At 41.8% G+C, this 19,738-nt stretch overlaps 1 protein-coding gene and 1 long non-coding RNA gene across 6 annotated transcripts in view; one reads left to right on the top strand and one right to left on the bottom strand.

The window, feature by feature from the left end:
- The window catches only part of SLC17A5 (solute carrier family 17 member 5), a 73,271-nt gene extending 68,588 nt beyond the window's left edge, over positions 1-4,683 (top strand). For all 4 annotated transcript variants that reach the window (XM_070480793.1, XM_020909722.2, XM_070480794.1 and 1 more), the window contains one exon: positions 3,279-4,683. In XM_070480793.1, coding sequence (XP_070336894.1) covers positions 3,279-3,416 — 138 coding nt within the window. In that variant the 3' untranslated portion in view covers positions 3,417-4,683. The remainder of the gene's footprint in view (positions 1-3,278) is intronic.
- On the bottom strand, positions 1,143-17,645 carry LOC110147931 (uncharacterized). Of its 2 annotated transcripts, XR_011492985.1 has the most exons (4): positions 17,127-17,645; positions 16,446-16,863; positions 10,438-10,551; positions 1,143-2,353 (listed from the first exon to the last, which is right to left on the bottom strand). It is a non-coding gene; the product is annotated as an uncharacterized lncRNA (long non-coding RNA). The 2 variants fall into 2 exon arrangements; XR_011492984.1 differs by having other exon boundaries at positions 16,446-17,632.
- Between the last annotated feature and the right edge of the window lie 2,093 nt (positions 17,646-19,738).

Genomic DNA, 19,738 nt, shown 5'->3' on the forward strand with positions numbered 1-19,738 from the left:
CCTGGAGTCAGGAGTTCTCTGGTGTTCTCAGGTTTTGGACTTAAGCCTCCTGCCTCTGGTTTTCAGTCTTATTCTTACAGTAGCCTCAAGACTTCTCCATCCATACAGCACTGATGATAAAACATCTAGGTTAATGGTGAAAAGATTCTCCACAGTGAGGGACACCCAGAGAGGTTCACAGAGTTACATGGAGAAGAGAAGAGGGAGGAGGGAGATAGAGGTGACCAGAAGAAGAGGGGGAATCAAAAGGGGAAAGAGCAATCTAGCAAGTAATCAGTTCCCTATGTCAACTGGCACTTCTTGAGTGCTTATTTATGTGACTGATACAAAGATTTGAAGGCAAAATTGCAAATTCTACATTTGAGAAGCTCATTACTTGAAGGTTGTATGTAATAAAAAAAAAAAAAGTACAGTGTGATAAAGGCAGAAAAAAATGTGTGCAGAGTGCTGTGGGCACAGAGAAGGGAACAGCCAGTTTGTGGCGATGGAGCCTGGAGGGGTGAGCCGGGGTGTGGGAGGCCCCTGCCCCCCGGCCAGTGTCCAGGCGCTGCCCCGGAAACACTGTGGACCCGGGGCTGGTCTGCACTGAAGCCAAAAGGCCGCCTAAGGCCAGATCACTAAGCAGGGACTCTGAGTTATATAAGAAACCAAATCCAGCAACCTCAAAGGCCCTTTCAAACTCTATTTTTCCTACTGTTTAAGAAAATGTAAAGGACTAGTGAAATTGGATTCTTCAAGAGGCTTATTTAAATCTCTATAAATAGAGTTAATTTTCTGTCTCTGTGATGAAATTAACACTATCCAATCCTTAGGATTTTCAGGCTATGCCTACAAATTGTCTTATTACCAGAAACTGACTTCAGACATGTGTGTTCACTGCAGGTGGCGCTGTCCACCATTTCTAATTCCTTACTCAAGCCAATCAGTGCCTCCTTGTTATGATTTTCTCTCACTTGTCAGGTCACAGATGTTTAGCCTTATCTTCCTGGAGCATTATGGCAACACAAGAACCTAAGTCAGCACACTACCATGAATAATTCCATACATTCTCAATAGCCCTTGGCACTTCTGCTGGGAAGATACAGACTCCTGAATTCAAGTCTTGAATGTTTGTAAAGTGGAAATGAACTGGATTTCAGATATGTTGTCTAAGCATTTGTTTAATATTATTAAAAGGCCATTCTTGTAATTTACTATTTTAATTTTTTATACTTTTATTTATTTTTGGTTGTGCTGGGTCTTCATGACTGTGCATGGGTTTTTGCTAGTTATGGCAGGCAGGAGCTACTCCTTGTTGCGTTGTATGGGCTTCTCATTGCAGTGGCCTCTCTTGCAGAGCATGGGCTCTCGGTGCGAGCTTCGGTAGTTGCAGCACCTGGGCTCAGCAGTTGCGGTTCCAGGGCTCTGGAGCTTAGACCCAGGAGTCATGGCCCAGAGGCTTAGTTGCTCCACAGCACGTGGAATCTTCCCAGGCCAGGGATCAAACCTGTGTCCTATGCATTGGCTGGTGGATTCTCACCCACTGTGCCACCAGGCAAGTCAAAAAGGCCATTATTTTTTTTAAAAAAAGGAAAAGCACATTTGCCTTTACAATTGTAATTACTTACAATTAAAGCTTACTGCACAACCACAAAAGTTTTGTGGAATGAGTCAGAGCATAAATGATGAAATAGGGAGTTCCCTGGAAGTCCCGTGGTTAGGATTTGGCACTCACTGCTATGGCCCAGGTTCAGTCCCTGGTCAGAGAGCTGCGATGCCACAAGCTGTGTGACATGGCCAAAAGTTAAGAAGAAAAAGAATGAAATAAAAGGTCAGAGCATGCCTGAGGTTCAGTTTTGTTACAGACAAAACAGTATTCTCTAAAAACTAGTGGAACTTTTTTGTTAAGAGGCAAACTAGGAGCTTTGTGAATTTCTGATACTATTGATTGATTTTAAGTCACCCATTGCCTCCAGATAACACTGAAGAGTTATTTCAACCTGTAGATCACACAGAGCAGCTTTGTCTTGGAATCCTAAGAAGCTGTCTTAAACCTGTCTCTCTGATTTATAACTATAATTACTGACCGACTTCTACCCTAGGATGATAACACATTGTTAGCAACCATATCTAAATAGTCCCTAAAATTTAAAAAGCAGTTCTAAGATTTTTTTTCACCAAAATACATTCATCTCAGATAAGCATAATTAACCACAGAGTGCTCCTTTCTTTCTTTTTCCTTTTTTCCTAAATAAATCACTTCATGCCAGCTTCCAACTTCCTGGTTTCCTTTTTCTTCCTCATTGCCAGTTCTGCTGCTTGTTTTATTTTTCGTTTTAAGTGCTGCAAATGTAGCACTCTGGATACGCTGAAACTGTGAAAATTTTTAAAAAATAAGGGTTATTAAAGATAGTCACATGACCCAGAGATTTAGGTAACTACTGGATATTTTTTACATAAATTATTTTTATTGTATGAAAAATGTCATAATTCATAATGATTAGACTACTGGATATTTTTGTACTACTGGATTACACACTGTATCTTTTTGATCTCTCACTGACAAGTCCCATCCATATCATGTGTTGAGTCCCATTCAAGAGCCCTGCAGGATCTTTCAAGCCAGGTCTCAAACTTAAAAGTCCATTTTAACTCATCCTTACTTGATCTGCCCTTAACACCTCCCACATGAGAACTTAGGAGGTGATGTGCTGACATAATACTAATACTTTCCTAGTAATACATGATTCAAGGACACACCATGTTTTATTTTTAGAAAACTTTTTCTTGAAGTATAACATGCATTTTTTAAATGCACAAATCCTAAGTACATAGTAGGACAAATTTTCACAAAGTTAAAATATCCATGTAACCCGTGCCCACCCAAAATCAAGAAACAGAACATTATCTCCTTTGCACAGTGGTCAGGCATCCCTTCCTTTCTCTTTCACCCCCACCAAGAGGAACCACTATCCTGACTTCTTAACACCAGAGATTAGCTTTGTCTCATTGGCTTTATATCAATAGAATCACTCAGAAGTCTTTTGTGTCTGGCTTCTTTTGCTTAACATTTGGTGACTTGTATCGATGATGATGTGGGTCACCCATTCTCATTGCTGTATAGTATTCCATTGAATACATATGCCACAAGTTCACTGTCGATGGAAATTTGTGTTGTCCAGGTTTTATGAATAATGCTACTGCTATGTAACAACAGTCTTGAGACACCATCTTTTTTAAAAAGTGAACTACAAACAAGATATTTTTGCATTTGCATCTTTTTCTCTCTTTCTCTGCAGAACACTATTGGAGAATGGAAAACTGTTTTCTGCATTGCTGCTGCTATCAATGTATTTGGTGCCATTTTCTTCACACTATTCGCCAAAGGTGAAGTGCAAAACTGGGCTGTCAGTGATCACCGAGGACACAGGAACTGAAGGAACCAATAAATAATCCTGTCTCTACTAATGTATCTTTGTTTATCATGTAACCTAAAAGTGCCTTTGATATTTTAATGTGTAAGCAATCTATATACAAGAAAAAAATTGTACTGTATTAGAATTTAAGGCTTGTAATCATGAAATGTCACTAGTTGCCAGATAAGCAAAATTAGCTATTTTTAATTATTATTAACCCGTTTGCTGGAACTTATAATTCAGGGTCACATACCTGGCTGCAAGTCAGGCAACCCGCAGTAGGGGAGTTCTATTTATTTATAAGACCATACCTAAAAAGATGAGCTGAAATAGACACGTCTGTACCTTTGCTTAATTAAAGTGGATAATAATGCTCAGGTCTTGTTAAACATCTGTTTTTGTACACTTTCCTCAAAAAATTATTTGTCATCAAGAATCCCTGACTGACTGAGATCTCTAACTTGAGCCTCTCCACAGAGCTGGCAGCCACTGGATCATTCAGCCTGGCAACTTCACTGAGGGAAGCATGCCCAGGCAGCTGCCACACATCCCCTCTCTGGCTTCAGGGACAGTGCCCAGCACTTAGGCAGCATCCAAGACCAGGGTCAGCGCCAAGGCTTTGGATGGTATTCTTCCCCTGGGGCTGTTAATGTGTGGATGAAACCCTGAGCCAACAGGGACAGCATGATCTACAGTCATGGTTTCCATGCACCCTCTCCCTTCCCTTCCCAGCACACTGGAGTACTGCCTGGCATGTAATCTGCAAAAGAAAGTGTGATGCCCAATTAGCCACGTATAACATCATCCTTGATGATCCTACCTTCACGTGGATCAGAGTATAAATCTTCAAGTACTGTGTTCTAGGAGCTATACCAGAATAATTAAAATATAAAAAGAAGAAAAACATTTTCACTTTTTTTTTCCTGTCTGTCTTACACCTAAGTGTCTGGTTGCAGTTCAAGGTTAAAGTGATTTCTACTTCCATATCACCTGCAACCAGTGGTGTAATCATCTTTAGCGCTGGTTTCTGAAATTTTATTTTTCTAGTTTTTCCTGGACCATCCTCCAGTGGTTTTGAGCATGCTTTGAGGGTATTTATGTGATTTAGAACTTGATTTATGTTTCGTTGTGTATGTTCAACACTACCTGTAACATTTTAACTAAAGCTATTTAATGTAATATGATGTGTATACATTCTGTAAATTAATGTTTAAATCTGTAAATAGCTTTAAGATGCTATGGTGATATTTCTTTTATAAATCATCAAAATAAACCTTTTTGGAATGATTTTTTTTTTTTTTTTTTTTGGATCCGACAGTTCTATGATATCTTCTAGTATCCACAGTGGCTGTTTTACATCTTTCCTGCTGTCTTCCTCAAACCACTGTCGACCTCTGCATGCATCTCTACCACCACCTGGGCAGGATACTTAGGTCCTCTGAGTGATGCAGCATCACAAACCCCTATGGCCATCAGCCTGCCCTTCCTGCTCTCAAAAGAGTCAACTCTTCCCACTAAAACGTGCTTGCATCAGTGATTATATCTTCTCCAACTTCACTGGACCTTGCTTCAGTAATTCTTCTTTAATTTGCTTCCTCAGTCTCTACCTGTCTTCTTGTTCTTTCCCTTTTGTCTCAAAGACACACAAAAGCCTTCTCTAGCCTTTAAAAAACAAAAAGCAGGGACTTCGCTGGTGGTCCAGTGGCTAAGACTCTGCACTCACAATGCTAGGGGCCGCAGTGTGATCCCTACTCAGGGAACTAGATCCCACATGTCCCAACAAAGATTAAAGATCCCATGTGCCCCAACTAAGACCTGGCCAAATAAATAAATACTTTAAAAAATACCAAACTCTCCCAGGGACATAAAAATGGTCCAGCTTTCACTGCCAGGGGCTGGGGTTCAGTCCTTGTTTAGGGAACTAAGATCCTGCGGGCAGTCCTGCTTGGCACAATAATAGGCAGATGATAGATACACAGGGCTTCCCTGGTAGCTCAGACAGTAAAGAATCTGCCTGCAATGCAAGAGACCCGGGTTCAATCGCTGGGTCGGGAAGATCCCCTGGAGAAGGAAATGGCAAGCCAATCCAGTATTCTTGCCTGGAGAATCCCATGGACAGAGGAGCCTGCCGGGCTACAGTCCAGGGGGTCGCAAAGAGTCAAACACAACTGAGCGACTAACACTTTCACTTTTCACTTTCAGATAGATATAGATATATACACATATTTCTAGAATGATATTCAAGAGACTGGAAACAGTAGTTCCTTCTGTAGAGAAAAGGTAGTCTACAGGGTGGGGAGGTGGAAAGGAGATTCATTTTCAGCTTATGAAATGCAACAGTGTAACCTAGTCACATAAAATCATCACTTTAAAAAACAAGACACCATACATGTAAATCCATGGCTAATTCATTTCAATGTATGACAAAAACTACTTTAATGATGTAAAGTAATTAGCCTCCAACTAATAAAAATAAATGGAAAAAAAAATTAAAAAAAAAAAAGAAACAAAGACCAACAAAAAAAAAAATAAAATAAAATAAAATAAAAAACAAGACACCTGTTACTCCAGCTACTGTGTAATCCCCACCAGGCTTTTCACCGCCTAGTGGACATCCGCAGTGAGCTGTCTCCACTTCACCTGAGCAGTCTAAATCCAGCCTCACTCCCCCACCCCATGCCCCCAGTAAACAACCATCCCGTCATCATCACGATGCTCACTCCTGTTAGGAGCTTCAGCTCCCCGTCACTGAGGCTCAGGCTTGAAGCCATTTGTTATTCTCCCTCCTCCCTCATCTCCCACCTCACCCTCAACCCCATTTATAACTAACCACCTGTATTTTCCACTCCAGTCTTTCTAAGACCCTGGAATTTTTTTTTTTTAATCTCTTTTGCCATTTCCCAAATAAGCTCTTTGCAGCTTTTGTTTCTACCTGGAATAGATAAGTAACCTCACTGCTTTTAGTCTGAACCGCTTCTGTCTGACTTCCCACCTGTGCTTGGTTATTAGTCCAAGTACACCCCATTTCCCAGCCCAGGATGCTCCCACAGGGTGAGACCCTCCCACCCCACTTCCCTTTGCCTGCCCAACAATTCCTTTAACCAGCATGCTGCAGACCATGGGGTGGCAAAGAGCTGGGGAGACTGAACAGCAACATTTTAGTTGTTTAGCGAATACTTAGTAAATAACCCTTTGTTAAATGTATTGATTTTTTTTAACTCATATATTATTTTTTCAATAGACTGTTTTCTTCTCAAAAAAGAAACTGAATAAATGTAACACTCAATGCAGAAAGGATATGCTAACCTCAAAGTAAGTATAAGTGGCAGTCATTGGTGAATGGTTTTGAAAGTATTTGAGAATAGCTCAGTCTGATATAGGCTAAGTAATTCTCCTCCCAGTTATACAGCTAGTATTTTCCACACATTCATCAGGTGCTGGGCTTGTTCTTGTACCTGCAATACAGTGTGAAAAGGGCGAACCCCTTCTCCCATGGAGTTCACATTCTGATTTATCAAACCTTTTCCTTCATAGGGTCCAGCCTTGGAAACCTCCCATGGAGATTGTCATTATCCACCTAACAATCAAATCCAGGGCAAACAAGCATGCCCGCTGCCCTCGGGAAGCCGAGTTATGAAAGAAACAGAGGCAACGCTGGAGTCAGCAGTTTGTATTAACCATTGTAATGTCTTTCCTACTTCAGCCTTTGCTTCGTTATCAAGAAATCAGAGATGTTTGAATTTAGATCCTATTGCAAAGTAAATGATTTCTCTGAGGGAAGTTTATCACTGTTAAATAAAATTGCCCCAACAGAAAAATAGTGGTCAAGTATTTAAATTTAAAGGCAGGAAGAGCCCTATAGGAAACGACCTGGTTCCTCTTCCTCTCAGGAAAAGCATGTTACTGCCTCAGATGATTAGATATGAGGTGAACGTCTAATTTCCGTTTAAAAAATAAATAATCTTTTTCATAGAACTGTAAAGTGGATCACAACGCCTTTTCAGATGCCTCTGTCTTTTAGAGCAACCATAAGAAACGCCAGGTATAAAAGTCTGTGCTTTAAGTCTGAGACACCTTACCATCTGAACCACCAGGGAAGTCCTAAAAGTTTGTGCTTTCAGAGGGTGACACAGAAAGTAATTTCTTGGAGCTGTGTCTGCTATGGCAAGCTTTGAGCACGGGAAGTACTGAAACCAAATGAAATGTAACCCAGTCTCCTGCCACCCTTTTCCGCGTGCCTTGATGAGGAAGAACACTAGTAGTTTCCCGAGTGCCAGCTTACTTTCACTTTACCTTGACGTGGGGGGAGGAGGAAGCTGACCTCTGGCCCTGCCAGTCCTGTGCCTCTCGGTGAGAAGCCACGATTGCATAACTGAGCTAGAAAAGTAGTCGTTTCCACTCACACAGTCTCCCTGCGTGATCGGCTGCACCTGGGACAGGGAATCCCCCTTCTGTCCTAAACACTGTGTTAAGTCTCTTCCTGTCATGCTCTCTTCAGCAGAAACCACTGAAATATGCTAGCCCTTCGAGGGTCACTGCCTCTCGGGGATCAAGTGCATACTGGCCTCATGTTGCATTAGAGCCATTAATAGCCCCTCACTTTGAGCATTTCACAATTTCACCTTCGCTCCACAGCCTGAAACGTGAGCTCCCCACAGAAGTTTGGTTGAGACTGAAAGTGATCGAGATAGGATATACAGCCTGGTCCTTTTAATGCTCAAGAACTGTTTGTGAAAAGTATTGGGATGCTGTCAGAGGAAATTCCAATCGGTATATTATACAAATTACCTATACAATATCTATGATGTGCGTGCATGCTAAGGCATTTCTATCGTGTCTGACTCTGTGACCCTAAGGACTGTAGCCTTCCAGGCTTCTCTGTCCATGGAGATTCTCCAGACAAGAATACTGGAATGGGTTGCCATGCCCACTTCAAGGGGATCTTCCTGACCCTGGGATCGAACTGGTGTCTCTTGTGTCTCCTGCATTGACAGGCAGATTCTTTACCACTAGCACCACCTGTGAAGCCCAATATGTATAATAGTGCACTTTTTTTTTTCCACAACAAAGTTACTTTAGGTGTCTGCTGTGCTTTGATCTGTTCTGTCATTAGCAGCAGGGCATTCACAGAGGTCTCTTTTTGATCATCATCAGCTACATGAGCATACGATAGGTGACAGCATGTGTATACCACTGTCATATAGATTACCTCACTTAGTATCCACAGATATACCCCCGAATATGCAGGCAACAAGACTTAAAGCTGGGATCCAAGATATGTGCTCTGATAATGAAGAGGTTTTTGTGGCTTACAGGGACCCCACCAGCAATCTTGGCTCCCCATGCCAACTTCAACCAAATAAGCCCATTGACTCAAACTACTACATTGAGTTGGGAATTTTGTATCACTATCTCAGCTCCATGTATGATATTAGGAACTGGACATGGAACAACAGACTGGTTCCAAATAGGAAAAGGAGTACGTTAAGGCTGTATATTGTCACCCTTCTTATTTAACTTATATGCAGACTACATCATGAGAAACGCTGGGCTGGAAGAAGCACAGGCTGGAATCAAGATTGCCGGGAGAAATATTAATAACCTCAGATATGCAGATAACACCACCCTTATGGCAGAGAGTGAAGAGGAACTAAAAAGCTTCTTGATGAAAGTGAAACAGGAGAGTGAAAAAGTTGGCTTAAAGCTCAACATTCGGAAAACTAAGGTCATGGCACCTGGTCCCATCACCTCATGGGAAATAGATGGGGAAACAGTGGAAACAGTGGCTGACTTTATTTTTTTGGGCTCCAAAATCACTGCAGATGGTGATTACAGCCATGAAATTAAAAGACGCTTACTCCTTGGAAGGAAAGTTTTGACCAACCTAGATAGCATATTAAAAAGCAGAGACATTACTTTGCCAACAGAGGTCTGTCTAGTCAAGGCTATGGTTTTTCCAGTGGTCATGTATGGATGTGAGAGTTGGACTGTGAAGAAAGCTGAGCGCTGAAAAATTGATGCTTTTGAACTGTGGTGTTGGAGAAGACTCTTGAGAGTCCCTTGGACTGCAAGGAGATCCAACCAGTCCATCCTAAAGGAAATCAGTCCTGGGTGTCCATTGGAAGGACTGATGCTGAAGCTGAAACTCCAATACTTTGGCCACCAGATGTGAAGAACTGACTCATTGGAAAAGACCTGATGCTGGGAGGGATTGGGGACAGGAGGAGAAGGGGACAACAGAGGATGAGATGGCTGGATGGCATCACCAACTCGATGGGTGTGAGTTTGAGTAAACTCCAGGAGTTGGTGATGGACAGGGAGGCCTGGCGCGCTGCGATTCATGGGGTCCCAAAGAGTCAGAAACAACTGAGTGACTGAACTGAACTGAACTAGTCTATGTTTATTCTATAGCAGTATGAATCTTTTTAATGTTTTCTAGAAACCTATGCATGTTGATATGATTCAGTTGCTTCTATGGAAAAAATAATCATTCATTATTTCTATTCCTGAAATAGAAAACATTTAAAAAGGGGAAGGAACAGAAGAGCCAAGCATACCAATAGTGATTCTGCAGCTACCATTCTTGCTATCAGCAAAGATGGGTGATGGTTAGAGCCCACCATCCATGTCTGAGGAGCTCAAAGCAACCCTGAGAAAGAAAATAGGAAACTTGAGAAATCAGACTCCTTGACTTCAGACTATACAATTAAGGTAAAGCAGCGTGGTATTGGCACAAAGACCAGTGGAACAGAATAGGAAGCCCCCAAACAAGCCCATACACGTATTCTCAATTAATCTACGACAAAGGAGACAAGAATAATATTGAATATTGAAGTCTCTTCAATAAGTGGTGCTGGGAAAACTAGACAGTTACATATAAAAGAATGAAATTAGAACATTCTCTAGTTTATAATTTATACAAAAATAAACTCAAAATGGATTAAAGACCTAAATATAAGACCAAAGACTATAATACTCTTAGAGGAAAACATAGGCAGAAAAGTCTCTGACACAAATCACAGCAATATCTTTCTGAACCCACCTCCTTTTTTGTTCAGTCGCCCAGTGGTGTCTGACTCTTTGCAACCCCATGGCCTACAGCTCACCAGGCATCCCAGTCCGTCACCATCTCCTGGAGTTTGCCCAAGTTCACCTCCTAGAATAATGAAAATAAAAACAAAAATAAGCAAATGGTACCTAATTAAACTTTATGGGAGAATATATTTGCAAATGAAGAAACCAACAGGGGATTAATCTCCAAAATGTATATTTTGTTTAAATAGCTCATGCAGCTCAATATCAGAAAAACAAACAAGCCAGTCAAAAAATAGGTTGAAGATCTAAATAGATATTTCTCCAAAGAGGACATATAGATGGTTAAAAAGCACAAGAAAAAGTGCTCAACATCACTAATTATAAGAGAAATGCAAATCAAAACTACAATGAGGTGTCATCTCACACCAGTCAGAATGGCCATCAACAAAAAGTTTACAAACAGTAAGTGCTGGAGAGGGTGTGGAGAAAACAGCACCCTCTTAAACTGTTGGTGGGAATGCAAATTGGTACAGCCACTATGAAAAACAGTATGGAGGCTCCTTAAAAAACTAAAAATAGAGCTACCAAATGATGCAGCAATCCTATTCCTGGACATATATCTGCAGAAAACCGTAATTTGAAAAGATACATGCCCCCCAATGTTCACTGCAGCACTGTATACAATAACCAAGACATGGAAGCAATCTAAATGTCCATCAACAGAAGAATGGATAAAAAAGATGTGGTACATATATACAGTGGAATACTGTTTTTGTTGACATGTAGTTGCTAAGTCATGACTGACCTTTTTGTGACCCCACAGACTATAGCCCGCCAGGCTCCTCTGTCCATGGGATTTCTCAGGCAAGAATACTGGAGTGGGTTGCCATTTCCTTCTCCGGGGGATCTCTCCGACCCAGTGATCAAACCCATATTTCCTTCACTGCAGGTGGATTCTTTACCACTGAGCCACCAGGGAAGCCAACAATGGAATATTACTCAGCCATAAAAAGAATGAAATAATACCATTTGCAGCAACATATATGGACCTAAAAATTATCAAACTAAGTGAAGAAAGTCAGACAAAGACAAACATTGCTTATATTTGGAACCTAAAAAATGATACAGATAAACTTATTTACAACAGACTTACAGATTTCGAAAATAAACATATGGTTACCAAAAGGTTTCAAAAGGTGGCAGGGGAGGGATAAATTAGGAGTCTGAGATTAACAAATGCACACTACTATAAAATAGATAATCAACAAGAACCTACAATATAGCACAAGAAACTCTATTTGATATTCTTTAATGACTTATATGGGAAAAGAATCTGAGAAAGAATGGATATATGCATATGTACAACTGAACCACTTTTCTATACACCTGAAACTAACACAACATTGTAAATCAACTGTACTCCAATATAAAATAAAAATTAATTTAAAAAAATCATGTTTGGTTCCCCTCTGGGCTTGGACCTAATTTGAGGTGATACGGCTAACTGTACCAGGAAGGTCAGGACCACTGTCGGTTCAGGACAATGTTGACATAGTACTTCCTGCAGGAAGATAGTGAAGAAAATCAGCCTGCACACCAAGGTCAGTTGCTCCTTCTGTGGCAAAACCAAGATGAAGAGGAAAGCTGCAGCTCATGCATGAAAACGGAGGCTGGCGGTACCTGGACCACACCACCCCTGGTGCCCTCACAGGGAAGTCGCCTTAGAGACTAAAGGAACTGAAAGAACAGTAGAAGCAACACCATTGGAAACATCACCAGCCTATAATAAAAGAGTTAATTTATATAACAACTACTGCAACAACAAACTGTGTTTGAACACTGTCAATGGAAATACAAGTCATTACAACATTTTTGGAGAGTAATTTGGTAGTAAGTCAAAATTAAACATATTCATTAAACCAGAAAGTCTGCCTATGGTAATCTAGCCTAAAAAGTACTTGAACAAGCACCAAGCATTTTTTAGACTATTGTCAGTTTTTCATCAGTAAGGAAATTGTTAAGGAAGTTATGGTACATTCATATAAGAGAATACCATTAAAAAGTAAGTTACACTGTTGGTGGGAATGCAAATTAGTACAGCCACTATGGAAAACAGTGTGGAGATTTCTTAAAAAGCTGGAAATAGAACTGCCATATGACCCAGCAATACCACTTCTGGGCATACACACCAAGGAAACCAGATCTGAAAGAGACACGTGCACCCCAATGTTCATCGCAGCACTGTTTATAATAGCCAGGACATGGAAGCAACCCAGATGCCCATCAGCAGACGAATGGATGAGGAAGCTGTGGTACATATACACCATGGAATACTACTCAGCCATTAAAAAGAATTCATTTGAATCAGTTCTAATGAGATGGATGAAACTGGAGCCCATTATACAGAGCGAAGTAAGCCAGAAAGATAAAGACCATTACAATATACTAACACATATATATGGACTTTAGAAAGATGGTAACGATAACCCTATATGCAAAACAGAAAAAGAGACTCAGATGTATGGAACAGACTTGTGGACTCTGGGAGAAGGAGAGGGTGGGATGTTTCAGGAGAACAGCATTGAAACATGTATATTATCTAGGGTGAAACGGATAACCAGCTCAGGTTGGGTACATGAGACAAGTGCTCGGGCCTGGTGCACTGGGAAGACCCAGAGGGATCGGGTGGAGAGGGAGGTGGGAGGGGGGACTGGGATTGGGAATACATGTAAATCCAGGGCTAATTCATATCAATGTATAACAAAAACTACTGTAATGATGTAAAGTAATTTGCCTCCAACTAATAAAAAAAAAAAAAAAAAAGTAAGCATGCTGAAATAGAGACATAGGAAAATGTCCATATAATTTGTTTGAAGATGAAAAAGAGCTATCTAACAAAACACATTATCTTATTATAATTTTGTTAAGAAATAAATTATGGATGTGTTGATATATATATATGGGAAAAGATCTGTTAATAGTAGTAAGATAAAATTAGTGAAAAGAAAAAATACTGGAAAATATCTTTAGCATTTAGGAACGGGGAAAAATTATCTTTTTTTTTTAATCATTTACTTGTTTGGCTGTGCTGTGTTTTAGGTGAGGCACATGGGATCTTGTTAATCGTGGCATGCAGAATCTTTAGTTGCGGCATGTGGGATCTAGTTTCCTGACCAAGGATTGAACCTGGGCCCCCTGAACTGGAAGCTCAGAGCCTTAGCTACTGGACCACCAGGGAAGTCCCTAGGAGTAAAATTAAATGGTTTTCACTACATCAAGTACTTCTTTCTTTACATACCAAACAAAGTTAACAGATACTGGAGTAGAGGAGATTGCAACATCTTGTCCATAGAAGAGATTAATATCTAGAATACTCAAAGAGCTCCTACAGATCAACAAGAAAAAGTGAGAAAACCCAACAGAAAAATGAGCACTGAATAGGCAATTCACTTAATAGAAGACAAGATGTCAAACAAGTATATGAAGAGCTGATTAAATTCCCTTGTAGAGACTGGTCCAGTGGTCCAGCCAGGTGGTCCAGTGGCTAAGACTTTGCACCCCCAATGCCAGGGGCCTGGGTTCCATCCCCGGTCAGGGAACTAGATCCCACATGCTGCAACTAAGCATTCAACTAAAAATCCTGAGTGCAGCAGCTAACTCAGCACAGACAAACAGGTAAATATTTTTTAAAATAAACACATAAAAGACTTCCCTAGTGGTAGAGAGGATAAGAATCCTCCTGCCAATGCAAGGGACACAGGTTCCATCCCGGATCGGGAAAGTTTCCACATGCTGCAGAGAATTCAGCCAAGCCCCAATGTGCCACAACTACTAAGCCCGAGTGTTGCAACTACTGAAGCCTGTAAGCCCTTGAGTCTGTGTTCCACAACAGAAGCCACGTATGAGAAGCCCACGCACTGCAACCAAGAGTAGCCCCCAACGGCCGCAACTAGAGAAAGCCCTTGAGCAGCAACAAAGACCCAGTGCAGCCAAAAATGAAATAAATAACTCTTAAAAAAAAAAAAAAGGTCATTTTTTTAAAAAATGGAAAAATAAATAAAAAGTAAATGAATTCCCTTGTAATTAATAGAAACAAAAAGAAATGCAAATTAAGATATTCCTTTCAAACCATCAAATTAATAAAAATTAGAAAGTTTGATGCCATCAAGTGTTGGCAAAGGATGTGAGGAGGTGGAAATTACTGTCCACAGGGAGAAGGGACTATAAACTGGTGTATCCATTCCAGAAAGCAAAATGATTGCATTTAAATAAGAATATGTCCTTTGCCCCAGTACACTGCCCCACATCAGAGTATTTGTACCAGAGTAATTCTTGCTCAAGTCCTGAAGGGAATGTATACACCACACTGCTCCTTGTGACAGAGCTGGAGGTGAGCCAGCTCATTAGGGAAATCGCTAAATAAAATGTTGTGAATTTTACTGAGGAATAATATCACCCAAGAACATGCAGAGACCTCAGAAAGTGTTGCATAAGAAGATTTAATAGCACAATAACCACTTCTAAACATTAAAAACCCATACCAAAATGTGATATTTTCCAGAGATACTTGCATAATGTAGAACATATAAGGATCACAGAGTGAGTGGTGACACAGGGGAGGAAAATGAAAGCAGAATTAGAGAGAAGAAAATTAAAATTGAAAATAAAAGCACTGGGCTTGCCCCGAACCTAAGGTTCTATAAACAGAAGAGTATTAGACAAAAATAATTTTTAAGCAGGTACTATGAAGGTGTTGAAGATGGGCTGGGGGAGAAATACTTCACTTTCTTCTGTTCACTCTTCTTCTGCATTCTTTAATTTTTTTTTAGAATAACTGTGCATTACTTTGATAATTAAAAATAGAAATATTAAGAAGAGTAGTCTTTCGGAATATTAGGGAAATGTTCATAATATGAGGTATAGTGTGATTCCATTTACTTTTGTTTAATAACAGATTTTTGAGATATAATTCACACACCATAAAATTCATCTTTCTTAAAGTGCACAGTTCAATAGTTGTTAGTACATTACAGAGCAGTGTGCCCATCACATATTTAATTCCAAAACATTTCATCAGCCCAAAAGGAAACTCCATCTCCCCCATCTCCAGTCCCTACCAGCCACTAATCCAGTTTCTGTCTCTAATGTGCTGTCTGTGTGTCTGGCTTTTTAGCATAATGCTTTCAAAGTTCATCCACGTTGCAGCATGCATCCACATTTCATTCTTTTCAGTCCCAAATAATATTCCATTAAACGGATAGATCACTTTTTGTTATCCAGTCATCAGCTGAATTCTCTTCACTTGTTAGCAGTTAGGAATAATGTTGCTATGAACATTCATGCACGGTGGTTTGGGGGGGGGGGGGGTGCATATATTTTCATTTCTGTTGAATATAGCAGTTCCATTTTTGTTTAAATAAAATAGGCATAGAAAAAAAAACTGAACACACACACATCAAAATGTTAACAGAGTTTATTTCTGGACAGGTAATTATTTTTTTCCTCCTTTGAGCATTTTTATTTATTTAAAATTTTTGAAAATAAATTGATTGTTTAATCAGGAAAAAACATATTTTTTTTAAAAGAAAAACAAAAAGAAAACCGCAGTGTCAGCCCCGGAACTGATACCCTGTCCCCCCCGTCCCCCTGTCTTTCCAAAACCAAACTCAGAGCCGCTGGCCCTGGAGCTCCTGGTTGGAAAGTTCCACGTCCCCCCACCCCCACCCCCCGCCGCCACCAGCATCACCACCGTCAAACATTACACCTCACCCTAGGCGTAAAGTGGCTTCTGTGGCCTACAAAGTGGCCCTTGTTGATATTCCTGTCAGCCACAGGCCTTGCCAAACGACCCATATTCACTTGCCAAAAATAAAACAGGATACCGCGGAGGCTGCCGTTCAGTTCAGGAATCTTCTTCGCTCCCTATCCCGGGATAAGGTCCATCATTTTCACTCTAACAATTTCATAGTTTTAAAGAACTGATTACTAAAAGCATACACACACACATACACGCACCTCTCTTCAGAAGCTTGGACTCCGCTGCAGTTTCACTGCCCTGAAAACCACTTAGCGGCGCGCGGATCGGTTTGCCTGGACACCAAAGAAGTGCTCCAGATTTGAGCCACTGGGTGGCGAAGCGGGAACTGTGGGCGCTCCCCGTTAGGGTGGGGCGGGGCAGATATTTCCAGCTCTCAGGAAACTGGAGTTTGACTCATATTTTAGCGGACTCGTGAATCAGAACCATCAAAGGTTAGATTTCTTTTGTCTGAGCAAGGAAGATGACTCTTAGAGCAGCCATCCCCGCGCTCGCGGAGAGAAAACGTAAAGAGAAGAATTCGGAATGACTCAGCCCCGGCCGCCCGCGGGCGCGGGCGGCGCCAACAATGGAAAGTCACAGCGGGGCCTCAGGACTGGGCTCCGGGCACCCCGGACGCTTAAAAAAGAAAAAAAAAAAGAAAAAAAAAACAGTGACTGTTACTTAATCCTCTTTTCTTTTTTAGCCTAAAGTGCAGAATTAACTTTTCAGATTACTGTCCACTGATGATACTTCGTAAAACCCACAGAAGTCGTGGGACCGTATTCCCAAAAGCCAGGGTCATCGTGGCGGGAGAAAGACGCCTGGAGACCCCTCACCCCCCAAATCTACTCCCGTTCCCCCCGGGGGGTGGGCAGGACCCTCATGTTCTCTTCACCCACCAAAAACTATCCTGAAAAGAACCCACACCACAGCCTCAGCGTCCGGGCGCAAGGCTCGGATCTCGAAGGGAAGAACTTGCCCTAAGGCGGGAACGCGGTCTCGGGGAAGGAGCTGGTCCCGGGCCCGGTGGTGAGGAGCTCTTTTCTGGAAAGGAAAAAAAAAAAAAAAAGCCGTCGTCTATTACAAATGTGTTGAGCTTGGAGTATCTTGTCTGGGACTCAGTGACTCTCGAGGAATATGGCAGCTGCCGCCAAGAGTCGAAAATCAGTAGAAGATGTTTCATATCCCTATTTCTGCCCTCGGCCAGCTTGCCGATGCGCAGGAAGAAAAGCGTTGCGGGCCGGGGCAGGCGCTCCGAGCGTCCCGGCGGAGCTCCAGCAGGGCCCCGGGCGGCCGGGCTCACATCTTCCCATTCCCCAGCCGCCGGGGCACCCCAAGCGGCTGCAGCCCGGGTCGCCCCGGCCCCACTAGCCCGGGAGCAGCCGGAGGTCCCAGAGGCGGTGCTGCGCTTTGGGGCGAAGATTCAGGAAAGGGGGTGTGCGGATCGGGCTTGGGGGGGCGGGAAGTGGGGGTTGGACCACTTCCGCGTTCCACCCGCGCTGGCCGGCACTCTGCGCTCTGCTCAGGACGGCTTCCTGCCAGCCCAGAAGCCCAGGCTGCCGTACCAATCCATACCTTGCTCCCCTAAAATCTCCCTCCCAGCTTCCAAGAACACCTCTCGGATACCCTCGTATATGAGTCCCTCTCTGAGATTTCTGTATGGTTTAGTATCCGAAACCAAGAATTGTAAGAGATGCAAGCAGAGATTATCATACTAAGTGAAGGAAGTCAGAAAGGGAAAGATAAGTACCATATGCTATCACTTATATATATAGAATCTTAAATATGACACGTGGGATAGTCCCTGGAGGTAGTCTGGTGGTTAGGATTCCTTCCACTGCAGGGGCCGCAGGTTAGATCCCTGGTTGGGGAACTTGAATCCTACAAGCCATGCCACCGAGGCAAAAAGGAAAATACATTTTAAAATATGATACAAATGAACCTATCTAGGAAACAGAATAAGACACGTGAAGAATAGACTGGTGGTTGCCAAGGGGGTGAGGGGAGGGAGAGGGGTGGATTGGAAGTTTGGGATTAGCAGATACAAACTGGTGTATATAGAATGGGTAAGCAACAAGGTCCTCCTACCTTACAACACAGGAAACTATATTCATTATCCTGCGATAAACCATAATGGAAAAGAATTAGGAAGAATATATCGGGCTTCCCTGGTGGATCAGTGGTAAAGAATCCCCCTGCCAAGGCAGGAGGTGTGGGTTTGATCCATGGTCCAGGAAGATCCCACGTGTTGTGGAGCAGCTAAGCCCAAGCCCCACAATTACTGAGTCCTTGCTCTAGAATCCGAGAGCTGCAACTACTGACGCCGTGTGTCGCAACTACCATAGCCCATTGGGCCCAGAGCCCACACTCCTGGCAGCAAGCAAAGTCCCCGCACTGAGAAACCTCGCAGCGCAACTAGATAGAGGGCCATGCATAGTCAACGAAGACCCAGCATAGTCAAATAAATAAATAGTCAAAGAAGAAGAATGTGTATACATATATAACTGAGTCACTTTACTGTACTGCAGTAATTAATACAACATCGCAAATAAACTATAATAAAAATAAATTTAAACTTTTTTTAAATATAGTGAATGATCAAATGGCATTCAGTATTCCCACACAGAAAATTTCCGCTGGTGTCAATATCTCATTTATGCCACACTCTGTCAGACAAGAGTCATAGAGAGCTAAAATGCTAAATTTTATAGATCGGCTCAAAGTTGAACTTTAGCAGTTACCACAAAGCTTGAAAAAAAAAAATAGTCATCTCAGAATCTCACAAGGATAGGAAATTGTTAACAACAAAATTAAAAACTATAAACATAAAATGGGAAATACCCATATGATACTTGACATGAGCCATACATTTTTTTTTCTTTTTATGGAATGCATGTAAATCCCCAATTGTTTTATATATAAGAGGAGCCTGGTGGGCTACAGTCCATGGGGTTGAAAAGAGTCAAACACGACTGAGTGATTCACACACACACACACACACACACATATGTGGGCGTGGCGCTAGTGGTAAAGAACCCGTCTGCCAATGCAGGAGACATAAGAGACTCAGGTTCCATCCCTGGGTCGGGAAGATCCCCTGGAGGAGGGCATGGCAATCAACTCCAGTAGTCTTGCCTGGAGAATCCCATGGACAGAGGAGCCTGGTGGGCTACAGTCTATAGGGTCACAAGGAGTTGGACAGGACTGAAATGTGCACAAACAACCTATATTTTTAACAAATGTTCTAAGGATATCCAGATTGCCTAGTGGATTACAGTGACATAAATATATACAATTTTCAGTTGACCAATTTGAATAACATATTTCTACTTCCTGAGTTCTCTTTAAACTGTCTTAAGAAATAGACTTTCTCATTAATCGAAAGTCGCTCAGTCGTGTCTGACTCTTTTCTACCCCATGGACTATACAGTCCATGGAATTCTCCAGGCCTGAATACTGGAGTGGGTAGCCTTTCCCTTCGCCAGGGGATCTTCCCAACCCAGGGATTGAA

Source organism: Odocoileus virginianus, chromosome 19 (assembly GCF_023699985.2).
Source record: "Odocoileus virginianus isolate 20LAN1187 ecotype Illinois chromosome 19, Ovbor_1.2, whole genome shotgun sequence".
NCBI lineage: Eukaryota > Metazoa > Chordata > Mammalia > Artiodactyla > Cervidae > Odocoileus > Odocoileus virginianus.